The sequence below is a fragment of the Brassica napus genome, chromosome C9 (assembly GCF_020379485.1).
Source record: "Brassica napus cultivar Da-Ae chromosome C9, Da-Ae, whole genome shotgun sequence".
Classification (NCBI taxonomy): domain Eukaryota; kingdom Viridiplantae; phylum Streptophyta; class Magnoliopsida; order Brassicales; family Brassicaceae; genus Brassica; species Brassica napus.
Window position 1 is genome coordinate 29,509,075 of NC_063452.1, and position 13,656 is coordinate 29,522,730.

The 13,656-nt window shown below is 38.1% G+C and overlaps 1 protein-coding gene across 1 annotated transcript; it reads right to left on the reverse strand.

Annotated features, from left to right (window-relative positions):
• Nucleotides 1-739: 739 nt before the first annotated feature.
• Nucleotides 740-1,701, reverse strand: LOC106439652 (translation initiation factor IF-1, chloroplastic). Its single transcript, XM_013881147.3, has 2 exons — nucleotides 1,459-1,701; nucleotides 740-1,230 (listed from the first exon to the last, which is right to left on the reverse strand). The coding sequence occupies exons 1-2, from the start codon at nucleotides 1,536-1,538 to the stop codon at nucleotides 885-887; spliced, it is 426 nt and encodes a 141-aa protein (XP_013736601.1). The 5' UTR covers nucleotides 1,539-1,701; the 3' UTR covers nucleotides 740-884.
• Nucleotides 1,702-13,656: the final 11,955 nt, after the last annotated feature.

A 13,656-nucleotide genomic window follows, 5' to 3' on the forward strand; every position in this document is an offset into this window, starting at 1 on the left:
TCTGACTTGGTATTCAACCATTAAGTTGCTCAAAAGAGTTGGAACTGCGGATCAAACACACTTGACACTACACCAGAAAACCCCTAGAAGTAATTCGACCAAGAAATTTGAAGTTGAGAAACGCTGATTAAAGAAAATTACGGTCGATCTAAATACTAAATAGAGGGACATCATGTGAATTTATGATTAATTGAAAGGATTCGAATTGCAAATTTTAATATATTCTGCTCTTGGAGAGAGTTTTCTTCAACTAGCAAAAAGAAAGCCCGGAAGAGTTGAAGGCCTAAAGCCCAAAACCAGATTCCAAAACACATATAAACGGCAAAAGAAATCAGACCTGCCGGACTCAAACCAACGACCTAAAGATTATAGGAACTAGTCTTCTGCTCTACCAACTGAGATAAGGTCAGCTTCTGCTGAGATAAGAATTTAACCTGTACTAAATGTCTTAAAGATTTTTGCCGTCCAAAATCAAAACGTTCAGTGCCTATAACTGTAAGTGACGACCATGTTTGAAAATTGCAACACTGAATGAACAAAAACTTCATCTCAACAATAACAAAACTGATAAAGAGACCCACCCTTTAACCTGTAACTATGAAATTGAGCTTAGCTCAAAGAATTTGACGACAGAGCTATAATTTTACACACAGTGGTTCTCAATAAAGAGCTTTAACAACTTCGTCTGGTTATCAAAAACAACACTAGTTTCAAAACAAGAAACAACCTGGACATTGAAAAAAAAAAAGGTTTAATCCATAAAAGCCTAATCATGTATTCATACTCTGCATAAATGTTAAAGCTTTATCAAACTTTGACTACTACACTTAAAAATAGAATATAACATGATCTTGAAACAACAACCCCGTTTTGGTTTTCTTCTTTTAGTCTCTACTACTCATTCTGAAAACGATACGACCTTTCGTAGAATCATAAACACTCATTTCAACTTTCACTTTATCTCCAGGCAGAATTCGTATGAAATTCTTCCTAATCTTCCCACAAATGTACCCAAGAACGTTATCTCCATTCTCAAGATCAACTCGAAACATGCCGTTGGGAAGCGATTCGGTGACTAAACCTTCGATCACCGTTTTGTTGCTGCCTTCTTTAACAGGAGGCTTGGCGGGTTTGCTTCGGTTGGCTCCTCCTCGACCTCCGCTAACTCTCTGGCACCGTATCACTGGACGGAAGCTCACAACTGAACTGCTCGAACCAAAGTTTAGTCGGCTGTTGCCAAAAAAACACACACACACACACACAAAAGAATTAAAGAATTGATTTTTATGTAAAGAAGCAAATCCCTAACTCGAAATGTTAAACACAAACAGTAATGCTTATGTCCATCGAACAAGCGAAATATTTGTTTCTAGTTATTACAGAACACAACTTAAGACATGTCGGAATCAGAAAAGAAAAGAAAAAACAGGAATTGTCGTGTGAGACTGGAGAACTTACGGAATCAAAACTCCATCTGTGAATCGGATTTGAGGAGAAAAGAGAAGTTGAGGACGGAGAGTGGAGCAGAGTTGAAGCATATTTTTTTTGGGTTTATGGCTTCTCTCTTATCTTCAAAGCGTCGCGTCTCTCTGTGAATAATCCAATCCCCCTTCTATAGAAGAAACCACCACAAATTTCGAGTCTCTGGTCGAGAATTGGCGTGACTGAGATATGATACGCTGCGTTCAGGTACACGATTCCTAGAAGAATCCCGTATACACTTTGCACAAGGCCCAAAATGCAATTTCATAAAGCCCAAAATGAAACATTTCTAAAAGACCCAAGATGCAATCGGATATGCCCCAAAATTGTATTAGATTTTTTTTTTTTTTTATAATATTCGAATGTGGCTTAGTATTGTGACTTCAAAAATCTGAATTCAAATTAACCTCAAACCGAATTTGATTGTACACCCCCGACATTCATACATAAAATTATATCTTAACTGTTTATGATACACTGGCGACACACTTATCTATAATACATGTTCATTTAACTAAAATCGTACTCCTTTCATTTTTAATAGTAATATAGACATTTTAGAAATAAACACAAATTAAGAAATATTTAGTTTTTTCTATTTTTAAAACAAAAATATCATTAGCTATTCACCTTACCACAATTTAACTAATAGTAAAATAATCGGATTAATATCATTGGTCGTATAATATTATAAATTATTAATAATGGAAGCAAAATTGTTTTCTAAAACGTGAGTATTTTGTTAACTTTTCAGTTTGTTTTGTTTGTGATTCAAATTTAGTTAAAATCATAAGTAAAGTTATGATTTGCACACATTAATGTTGCAAACGATCATTTACTTCCACACTAATCTTAAGATTTTGACATTAACTTGAATTTTCTTTGCTAGAGTTTTCTTGTGCACGTACAGTATTTCCTTATTGAAGTTGTTCACTAAAAAATTCTCCGACAGAGACAAAACACAATCGTTTCAACTTCCAAGGGTTAGAAGAATGGAATCGTTTATTCTATACTAATATTTAAATCAAAGTAAAGGTTAGTAAAACGAAAACTAATTAGCAATGTCATGGAAGAGCATAGTTGGAAAGTGGGGACAATGAAGATTATGGGAACTTGTTGCTGCAGTTTATAAACACTTCGATCCCCGATAAAGAAACCACACAACCTTCTGGCCACTCACTATCTTTATTCTTTGTAATATTTTATTTTTTGCATGTTCACTCTTCACACGAAAAACCACGCTGAGGATATCACTACAAGAAAACACATGTTTAACGACGAAAATTAACGAGGAAAAACAATCCTCGTAAATTTACGTCGAATTTACGACGAATTTACGTGAAAAACTAAAGTCATCGTTATTTCCTCGTAACGTAACGACAAAACTTTTTCGTCGTAAAGTGGATGTAATTTTACGAGTATTTTACGAGGAAAAACTATTTCCTCGTAAATACGACGTAAATTTTGCGTGGTATTTACGAGGGAATAGTTTACGTGTATTTAGCGAGGAAATTTTTGAATCCACCAACTTCATAGGTGTTACACGTTTTTTTGCCCACCTAATTAATTTTCGTCGTAAATTCATAGCAAAATTACAACTATCAGATTCGAATTTTCCTATAAATATGGATGTTTGAACATCATTTTAAACACACCAACAACAAAAAACGTGAAAGAAAAAAAATGGCTGGCTCCGGGACTATTTACGAGTTGCGGAAGTGGATGTATATGCATAGAGATGCTAACGGGAGAGTGACGAAAGAATACCTTGCGGGTCTGGAGACATTTATGCATCAAGCAGATTCAACACCGCTCGCCCAAGAAAGTGGTAAGATGTTCTGTCCTTGTCGGAAATGCAACAATTCGAAACTGGCAAACCGTGAAAATGTTTGGAAGCATTTAATAAATAGAGGTTTCACGGCAAATTACTATATCTGGTTTCAACATGGAGAAGGTTTTAATTATGATCAGAATGAAGCTAGTAGTAGTAATAGCAATTTTCAGGAAAAAGAACCGGTTGATCATCATTTGCATAATGAACATAGTTACCATCAGGAGGAGATGGTAGATTATGATAGGGTTCATGATATGGTAGCTGATGCATTCGTAGCTCATGATGAAGATGAAGAACCTAATATAGATGCAAAAAAGTTTTACGAAATGTTAAACGCGGCGAATCAACCACTTTACAGTGGTTGTAGAGAAGGTCTCTCTAAATTGTCGTTAGCTGCTAGAATGATGAATATTAAAACTGATCACAATCTACCTGAAAGTTGCATGAACGAATGGGCGGACTTGTTTAAAGAGTATTTGCCGGAAGACAATGTGTCTGCTGATTCTTATTATGAGATTCAGAAACTGGTTTATAGTCTTGGGTTGCCTTCGGAGATGATAGATGTTTGCATCGACAACTGCATGATCTATTGGGGAGATGATGAGAAGCTAGAAGAATGTCGATTCTGCAAGAAGCCACGATTCAAGCCGCAAGGACGGGGACGTAATAGGGTACCGTACCAAAGGATGTGGTACCTACCAATTACAGACAGATTGAAAAGATTGTATCAATCAGAGCAGACTGCTGGAAAGATGAGATGGCATGCCGAGCATACTCAGACGGATGGTGAGATGACTCATCCATCAGATGCAAGAGCCTGGAAACATTTCAACAAAGTACATCCAGATTTCGCTAGCAATATCCGGAATGTGTATCTCGGATTATGCACAGATGGATTTAGTCCGTTCGGAATGTCAGGGAGACAATATTCATTGTGGCCAGTCTTTCTTACTCCATACAACCTGCCACCGGAGATGTGCATGCAACGGGAGTTACTATTCTTGACCATATTAATACCTGGTCCGAACCATCCAAAAAGGTCCCTGGATGTTTTCCTACAACCACTGATAAAAGAGTTGAAGGATTTGTGGTCAACAGGGGTGAGGACGTATGACTGTTCAACGAAGACGAATTTTACGATGCGAGCGATGCTTTTGTGGACCATAAGTGATTTCCCTGCCTATGGGATGTTGTCTGGATGGACTACACATGGGAGATTAGCTTGTCCATATTGTAATGGAACGACAGATGCGTTTCAACTGAAGAATGGTAGGAAGACAAGTTGGTTTGATTGTCACCGTCGATTTCTTCCCATTGGCCATCCTTACCGAAGAAACAAGAATTTGTTTAGGCACAAAAGGGTTGTGAGAGACACTCCTCCTCCATATCTAACTGGAGAACAAATTGAAGCGCAAATCGACTACTACGGAGCTAACGAAACAGTTCGTTGGGGTGGTAATTGGCATGTCCCTCGTAATATGCCAGATTCTTACGGTGTTCATCACAACTGGCACAAGAAGAGTATATTTTGGGAGTTGCCATATTGGAAGGATCTTCTTCTGCGCCACAACCTCGATGTGATGCATATAGAGAAGAATTTCTTTGAGAACATCATGAATACAATATTGAATGTCCCAGGGAAGACAAAAGACAACATAAAATCGAGGTTGGACTTGCCGGATATTTGCTCAAGAAGCGAGTTACATATTAAAAGCAATGGACAAGTTCCCGTTCCGATATTCAGATTATCTTCAGAAAAAAAGTCGGTGTTGTTCAACTGGGTGGCATCAGAAGTGAAGTTCCCCGATGGGTATGTTTCGAATCTCTCTAGATGTGTTGAAAAGGGTCAAAAGTTCTTCGGGATGAAGAGTCATGATTGTCATGTATTTATGCAACGACTACTGCCCTTTGCATTTGCGGAGCTACTTCCAACAAACGTACATGAAGCACTTGCAGGTACGTAGTGTATTATATCACAATAATTTACAAAATAATATATGACTAACAATGTGTTTAATTTTTTTTTGAATATAAAAGGCATTGGAGCATTTTTCAGGGATCTGAGCACACGCACTCTTAAAGAAGAAGTTGTGGAACAGCTTCAGGAGAACATTCCCATCTTATTGTGCAACTTGGAGAAGATATTTCCTCCCGGATTTTTTGACGTCATGGAGCATCTAGCTGTCCACCTCCCATATGAGGCATTGCTTCGTGGACCTGTACATTACGGATGGATGTATCAGTATGAGCGAGCCATGAAATATTTGAAGGGAAAAGCAAAGAACCTCGCCAAAGTTGAAGGTTCTATAATTGCTGGAAGTTTGACGGAAGAAGTTTCTCACTTCACATCGTACTACTTTGCGTCAAAAGTACGTACACGGAGAAGAGCTCCAAGAAGATATGATGATGGTGGTGTTGCGCCAACATATGCAGTTGCTGGTGTTCCAGACATCTTTAGCCAGATTGGGCGACTCGGTGGGAAGTCTAAAGAGGTTTGGTGGTCGAGTGAACAAGACGCTCATAGTGCACACACCTATATTCTACTCAATTGCGAAGATCCATTGATGCGTTATTTTGAAAGGTAACATATATTGACACTTCGAAACACATATAAGTATAATTAATTGTATAATTGCGAGAGATTCATTCCTATAAAATGTGATTTTACAGCCTATTTGTTTCTCAAGTCGAAGAAACATTTCCTGGTATATCCACAAGTGACGTAGACAAAAGGAAAGATCAACACTTCATTAAGTGGTTGCGGAATCAGGTATTAACTAAAACTTTTTTTTCATACATTATCTGTATTTCATTAACATTCTCTTTATTTTTGCAGGTTGATTATGACGACGACGATGCAGATTATCCTAAGTGGTTACACGAAGTAATTCAATCTCCACTTGTAAAGGTCACCACATCACAGATGTATTTCACACGAGGCTATACTTTTCATACATATGACTATGGTAGACAGCGGGCGACCAGTAACTATGGAATATGTGTGAAAGGGGAAACAGATTTCTACGGGATCTTGACGGAGATTATTGAAGTCGAATTTCCAGGGATACTGAAGCTGAAATGCGTCCTCTTCAAATGTGAATGGTTCGACCCCGTCGTCAACAGAGGTGTTCGGTCTAACAAATTCGGTGTAGTTGATGTCAACGGTGGACGAAGGTACAACAAATTCGAGCCTTTCATCTTAGCTTCACAAGCAGACCAAGTTAGCTTCCTTCCATACCCTCGGATGAGAGATTCAGGTATAAATTGGTTAGCAGTAATCAAAGTTACACCTCGAGGACGAATCATCAGTGGAGAAGAACCACCATTGCAAGAAGAACAGATAAATGAAGTTGAGGAACCTGAACAAGAAATTGATGACATCCTTCTCATTGATCCGCATAATCACGAGTACGAAGATCTTACCGATGATGCCACAGACGAAGCTGTTGAAGACGAGTTTAATGAAAATGATGATGTTTCTAGTGATGACGAGAATGTCGATGTATCCGATTGATGTATTTGTTTTATGAATAAGATGAGAGAGTTTGTTTTATGAATAAGATAATGTGGGGTTTGTTTTATGAATAAGGTAATGTGGGAGTTTGTTTTATGAATAAGCAAATGTGGGAATTGTGGTTTGGAATGGAAATAAAGATGGGGTTTGGAATATATGAAGTAGAAAATAAGGAATATGGGGTTTGGGGTTTCGGGTTTGGGGTTTCGGGTTTTGGATTCTAGGGATTTAAACATAACAGTCGTTAATTCCACGTAAGCTTAAATCGTCGTAAAGTCCTCGTATTCCAACGAGTAAATAACGACGAAGGACTCGTTAATTCCACGTAGGACTAAATCGTCGTAAATACCACGTAGGATGAATTCGTCGTAAAAACCACGTAGGATGAATCGTCGTAAATATAACGTAACATAACGAGGAAATAACGACGAAACCTAAAAATAAATATGGAATATGGGATTTATGGTTTGGGGTTTCAGGTTTCGGGTTTCGGGTTTGGGGTTTGGGGTTTCGGGTTTTGGGGTTTTGGGTTTTGGATTTCGGGTTTCGGGTTTCGGGTTTGGGGTTTCGGGGTTTGGGGTTTCGGGTTTTGGATTTCGAGTTTTGGGTTTCGGGTTTCGGGTTTCAGGTTTCGGGTTTGGGGTTCTAGGGATTTAACCATAACACTCGTTAAAAATAACGACGAAACTTAAAATTAAATATGGGGTTTGGAATATATGAAGTAGAAAATTAAAGATGGGGGTTTGGGTTTCGGGTTTCGGGTTTTGGGTTTGGGGGTTGGGGGTTTGGGTTTCGGGTTTCGGGTTTCGGGTTAGGGGGTTGGGGTTTGGGGTTTCGGGTATGGGGTTTCGGGTTTCGGGTTTGAGTTTCGGGTTTCGGGTTTCGGATTCTAGGGATTTAAACATAACACTCGTTAATTCCACGTAAGCACAAATCGTCGTAAAGTCCTCGTATTCCAACGAGTAAATAACGACGAAGGACTCGTTAATTCCACGTAGGACTAAATCGTCGTAAATACCACGTAGGATGAATTCGTCGTAAAAACCACGTAGGATGAAATCGTCGTAAATATAACGTAACATAACGAGGAAATAACGACGAAACCTAAAAATAAATATGGAATATGGGATTTGGGGTTTGGGGTTTCAGGTTTCGGGTTTCGGGTTTGGGGTTTGGGGTTTCGGGTTTTGGGGTTTCAGGTTTTGGATTTCGGGTTTCGGGTTTCGGGTTTTTGGTTTCGGGTTTGGGGTTTCGGGGTTTGGGGTTTCGGGTTTTGGATTTCGAGTTTCGGGTTTCGGGTTTCGGGTTTCGGGTTTCGGGTTTGGGGTTCTAGGGATTTAACCATAACACTCGTTAAAAATAACGACGAAACTTAAAATTAAATATGGGGTTTGGAATATATGAAGTAGAAAATTAAAGATGGGGGTTTGGGTTTCGGGTTTCGGGTTTCGGGTTGGGGTTTGGGGTTTCGGGTTTGGGTTTCGGGTTTCGGGTTTCGGGTTTCGGATTCTAGGGATTTAAACATAATACTCGTTAATTCCACGTAAGACAAATCGTCGTAACTACCACGTAAAATGATTTAAACAAAACACTCGTTAATTCCACGTAAGCACATATCGTCGTAAAGTCCTCGTAGGATGAAATCGTCGTAACTACCACGTAAAATGATTTAAACAAAACACTCGTTAATTCCACGTAAGCACAAATCGTCGTAAAGACCACGTAAACGGATTTATACATAAACCCGTTAATTCCACGTAAGTACAAATCGTCGTAAATATCTCGTAGTGTACAAACTTGAAAAAAAAAAGGAAAGGAGAAAAATACCAGATTAACATGTGGCAAGACTTCCAGCAATTATAATACGTAAGTCTCGCCCACATGAATTCTAATATCTTCTCCTTTTCCTATTTTTTCAAATATTTATAATTTGAATAGGATTTTTTTGAGGATTGTGATTTGAGATAAGGTGTAATTTGGGAGTTTGTGTGTGGTTTGAGAGTGAGAGTTGTGGGTATATTTATAGGAAAGCAAGCCTCGTTAATTCCTCGTAAAGTAAATCGTCGTTAATACCTCGTATAAAAAAACACGGGCCTTTGTGATTACTCGCAATTTCCTCGTAAAAAAAAAGACGGGCCTTTGTAACTGCTCGCTATTTCGTCGTAAACTTACGAGGAATTTGCGACGATATGTAATCTTATATATACACCCGAGCGCTCACTCTTTCTTTCCTCTCTACTTCCTCTCTACTTCCTCTCCATTTCGTAGCAATGGTAAGCCTCTCTGATTCCTCTCTAATTTGGTTAGTTTAGGATAGATTAGGTGGTTAGTATAGGGAATTTAGATAGGTTTGCGGATTTTATGTTATTTAGTGTTGATTAGGTGGATAATGTTGGGAAATATATTGTTGATGTTAATTTTAAAAATTTCATTTTTTTCCCAGGTTCGAAAAGGAAGACTTACTGCCCATTACAGAGAGATCTTCGGTGAGCCGGGTAGTCGTTTAGACCCGGCCTCTTCTTCCGCTCCCAGTTCTTCGGGCCAGGAGACTGTCCCCGAGACTCAGTACACTCAGAGAGTCTCTGGGTCTACTTCTTCTAGTGCACCATCGGCTCCTCATGTGCCTCCTCCGATGCCTCCTCCTGTGCCTCCTCCGATGGCACCTCCGATGGTCGCCGATATTCATCCTGATCTGATGGTGCCTCCGAGTGCTCCTTACTCGCAGTACACTGTAGAGGACATTCTCAGTCTGCCAGGCAGAGAAGGTTTACCAGTCATCGACCCAGACCGACCGGACGGAACGTTGTGGTATGTTGCATTAATTTTTTTTTAATTCGTTTAAATTTCTTTTATAACATTAAAAATAATTTATATTTTAAATTTGTATTTTCCAGGTGGGGGGTTGACGGATGTCTTGCATCGGACGTAACCGACACGATCAAGGGTTACTTCTCCATGGCACATCCAAACTGGAGTAAGACGCCTCACTACGTCAGAAAGACGTGGTTCAAAATTTACGCTGTAAGTTTCTATTAATTAATTATATATATTTTAATTTTTTCATGATTTATATATATACTTTCTAAAAAACTAATTGTTAATTTATTTTTTCCAACAGCAAAAATATAATTGGGCCTTGGGGATCACTGAGAGGGTGAGGAAGAAGTTTAACGCGAAAGCGAAAGTTCGCTTGTTGGACACGGTCTCCAACTGGAAGGGTGACTGGATCGTGAAGGGGTATGAGCGTGGCAAACCCGCTGAGCTCACCACGGATGTGTGGGATGGCCTCATCCGTTATTGGCGCCTTCCTGATTCCATTAGAATCGCCCAGGCTTGCTCTAACTCCCGTAACACGGTCGATGAGCACGGGAACGGGCCGATGCTTCACACTACGGGCCAAAAACCCCACGCCGGTGTCCGTTTGGAAATGGTAATTAAATATTTTATTAAATAATTTTTTTAATATATATATTAATTTATTCTAACTTTCTTAAATGTTTTTTAGGCCAAAGAGACGGGACATCTCCCGTCTCTTATGGAACTTTACGAGAGGACCCACAAGAACAAGGCGGGCGTATTTGTAGATGGCAAGTCCGAGCAAATCTACAACGACGTAGTTGCTCGGGTTGAAGACCGCCAGACTCAGCTGACCCAGCAGTCTACCGACGGATTACCCGTCACCTTATCCACACTTGAAGTGGATAAGATTTACGAGGAGGTAAATTTTCAAAAAAATTAATTTTTTATTATTCATTTAATTTAACTTTAAATTTTTACTTACAATATTTATTTTTTGTTTTTAAGGTTGTCCCCAAAAAAAAGGGACGGACGTTGGGTATTGGTTCCGTCAACGATGTTCCGAGAGCGACATCGTCTTATGGTCAGCGACGGGATGATGAAGTCACTGAGCTGCGTAGAGAGTCCGCTCAGCTGCGTAACGAGTTGACCGCGACAAAATCTCGTATGGGTGGAGTCGAGGGCTTCTTGGACGTTATTGCGGCCACAAATCCGGAATGGGAGTCCATGTTGAGGAACATGCGACAACAACATCCCATTCAAGGCGAGTCATCCGACGTACATAACGAGGCGGATGTTACGAGGAGGAGTGATGAATTCTACCGGGCGATGAACGACCCTTAGTTTTTTTTTTTGGTTGTTGTATTATATAAATTCAAAACTTATTTATATATAAAATATTTTCATATTGATTTATTTTTATTTTGAATTTTAATTTATTATTAAATTAAATAATTTTAATTATTTTTTAATTATATTTTTAAATTCTGTAAAATAATAAAAACGAAGTAAATTCGTAGCCAATGTACGACCTCTTTACGTGGAAACCTTACGAGGAAATGACGAGAAACATTTAACGAGTATTTTACGAGGAATCATTTACGAGGAAATAACGAGGAAAAGTTTACGACCATTTTACGAGGAAATCATTTCGTGGTTGTTACGTGTATTTTGCGAGGAAACTCTTTCAAGGTATTTGCGTGTAGGTTACGAGGAACTATTTTCGAGGTATTTACGAGGTATTATAGCGACGTCCTTACGTGGAATATTGACGTGGTCTTTACGACGAATCGTCCTACTTCGTCTTTACGACGAAATATATTCCTCGCTAAGTTACGACGAATTAGCGAGAAAATATGTGTTACGACAGACGTGTAACGAGCAAACGCGTTTCCTCGCTAATTCGTCGTAAAGCCTCTCTTACGACGAATTAGCGAGGAAAACCGCCCTCGTTAAGATTATGTTTTCTTGTAGTGTATCAAAAACAATCTATGATGTAATTTTACAAGTTTAAAGAATACAGTAGGGAATATTCGAATGTGGCTTAGTAATGTGTTTTCAGTTTCTTGGATAAAAGTTGTAAGACATCTAGGTGATTTAATTAGCAAAGTAATAAGAAAAAATCTTATCGTTTTGAGGAAAACCCTAAAAGGCGGCATGCATATCCGGGAGGCTTATTAGATCAAGCGACCAGAATCAGAAGTATATAAACTATGAACATAGTACGTGATATTTAGAACATAGTAAGAATTTGTACCTGTCAGAATTAAATTAGCATCACAGCCTAAAGGCATAGTAGCTGATCTCCCAATCTATTAAAAGTATACAAAAATTCATAAATACCAAGATGCTATATGCGTCTCAATATATCTAAATAATACATGCCATTTTTATGTAAAATCTTATCTGTTTTTTTTTTTGGCTACCCTCTTCCCTCATATTTTCGTCTAATCGGTGCATTAAACTAAGAGTTCTGCAACATCTTTAATGAAAAAATTATACGACATAGTCACATAATTGAGATTAACTTTATATACATAGGTACCAGACAGACTGCACATATATATATGGCCATCGGCAAAATTATATGACCCTCCATATATTTAAATAATTTGTGTGTTTCTTGAATATATCGAGTAAGTAAAAGCAAGATATTAAACTTAGCGGTTATTCTTTTTATTAAATAAGTCATTTCTAAATTCAAATACACAAAAGCCCTCATATTTAATCCAAAATAAGCTAGCTTTGAAATCAAAAAGAAATTAGAAATCTTCTGAAAGGAGCTGGTCGTGAGTATATGAATTAGATCAGTGATAGCTGCTGCCTGAGTTAACGCCATGTCCTTAAACCATGTTTATAGGATTCGAGAACTATTTCTTGTATTTCCTTTGAAGAGATCAGAGTGCGTTTGTAATTGGCCTCAGTGAAATCTGTGATTTGGTTCCCTCCATGATTCATAGATTGATGGTTGTTAGCCATGACAGTAGAAGAACATTTTTTCCTCGGCCAAAGCTTGACGCAGCCAAGCGAGAGTGGTGTTGTAATAGGTGACACGCCAGATTGAAGATGAAGTGTATGAAGAACAACTGTTAAAATGTTTAACAAACAAAAATGTGTTGGAATGAATAAAATAAAGGGAGTTCCCTTCAGTCCAATCGCAATGAATCTAAGATCCAATAAGTCTCCCGCATCATTTACTCATGTAACGAGTTATTCCTATTTTAGTGACTCGGTAAGTGAGTGAATGAGTCTGGAGCTAATTGGATCAAATCACAACATGTGAATGGACTTAAGGAAACTCTCTTGGTATTTATCTTGCAACAACCACTGGAAAACTAAACCAATGTTAAATGCATCTATAGCTACACATATGTATAAATGCTTATAATGGATGATATATATGCATGGACCTAGCACCCTAGATTGAGAGAAAAACAATATAACTCTAAGAACATATTTAGCAAGATCGATTCTAATAAAAGCAATTGAATTATGTGTCATCCACAATCTAAGTTATATGAATTATAAAAGATGTTGATTGTGTAATATTATATGATGCAGAGAGAAATCAAATGGAGAGACAGATCTGATTCTGAAGGGAGAGATTTTGATATCTCTAGAAAGGGCGTAGAATAAGAATGGTAGAAAATACAGTACTATGGATGATATCATACAATTGAAGGTTGGATGAGTATATATAAGCCTAAAGTTTCAACTTTTTAGTAAATTGTTTACACATGTAGGAAAAAGTTCTGATTGGCTAATAATAAAATTTCTGCCTGTTTGTATATCATTATTTTTAGGTTCATTGGGAAACAAGCTCTATAGAATAATGGCAGTTACTTGTCAAGTATACTACATGTCTGAACCGTAATGTTATTTATGTACGTAGTTGCGAACTCCTTGGGTTTTACGTATAAGGTTTCGACTATTATAAAATAATGGATTAGTAAATTTAGTCGTTGTTAAAGTTTTGCAGTTGTAATCATTACTGAACAGTTTCACATTATTGCTATATGATGGATTCGAT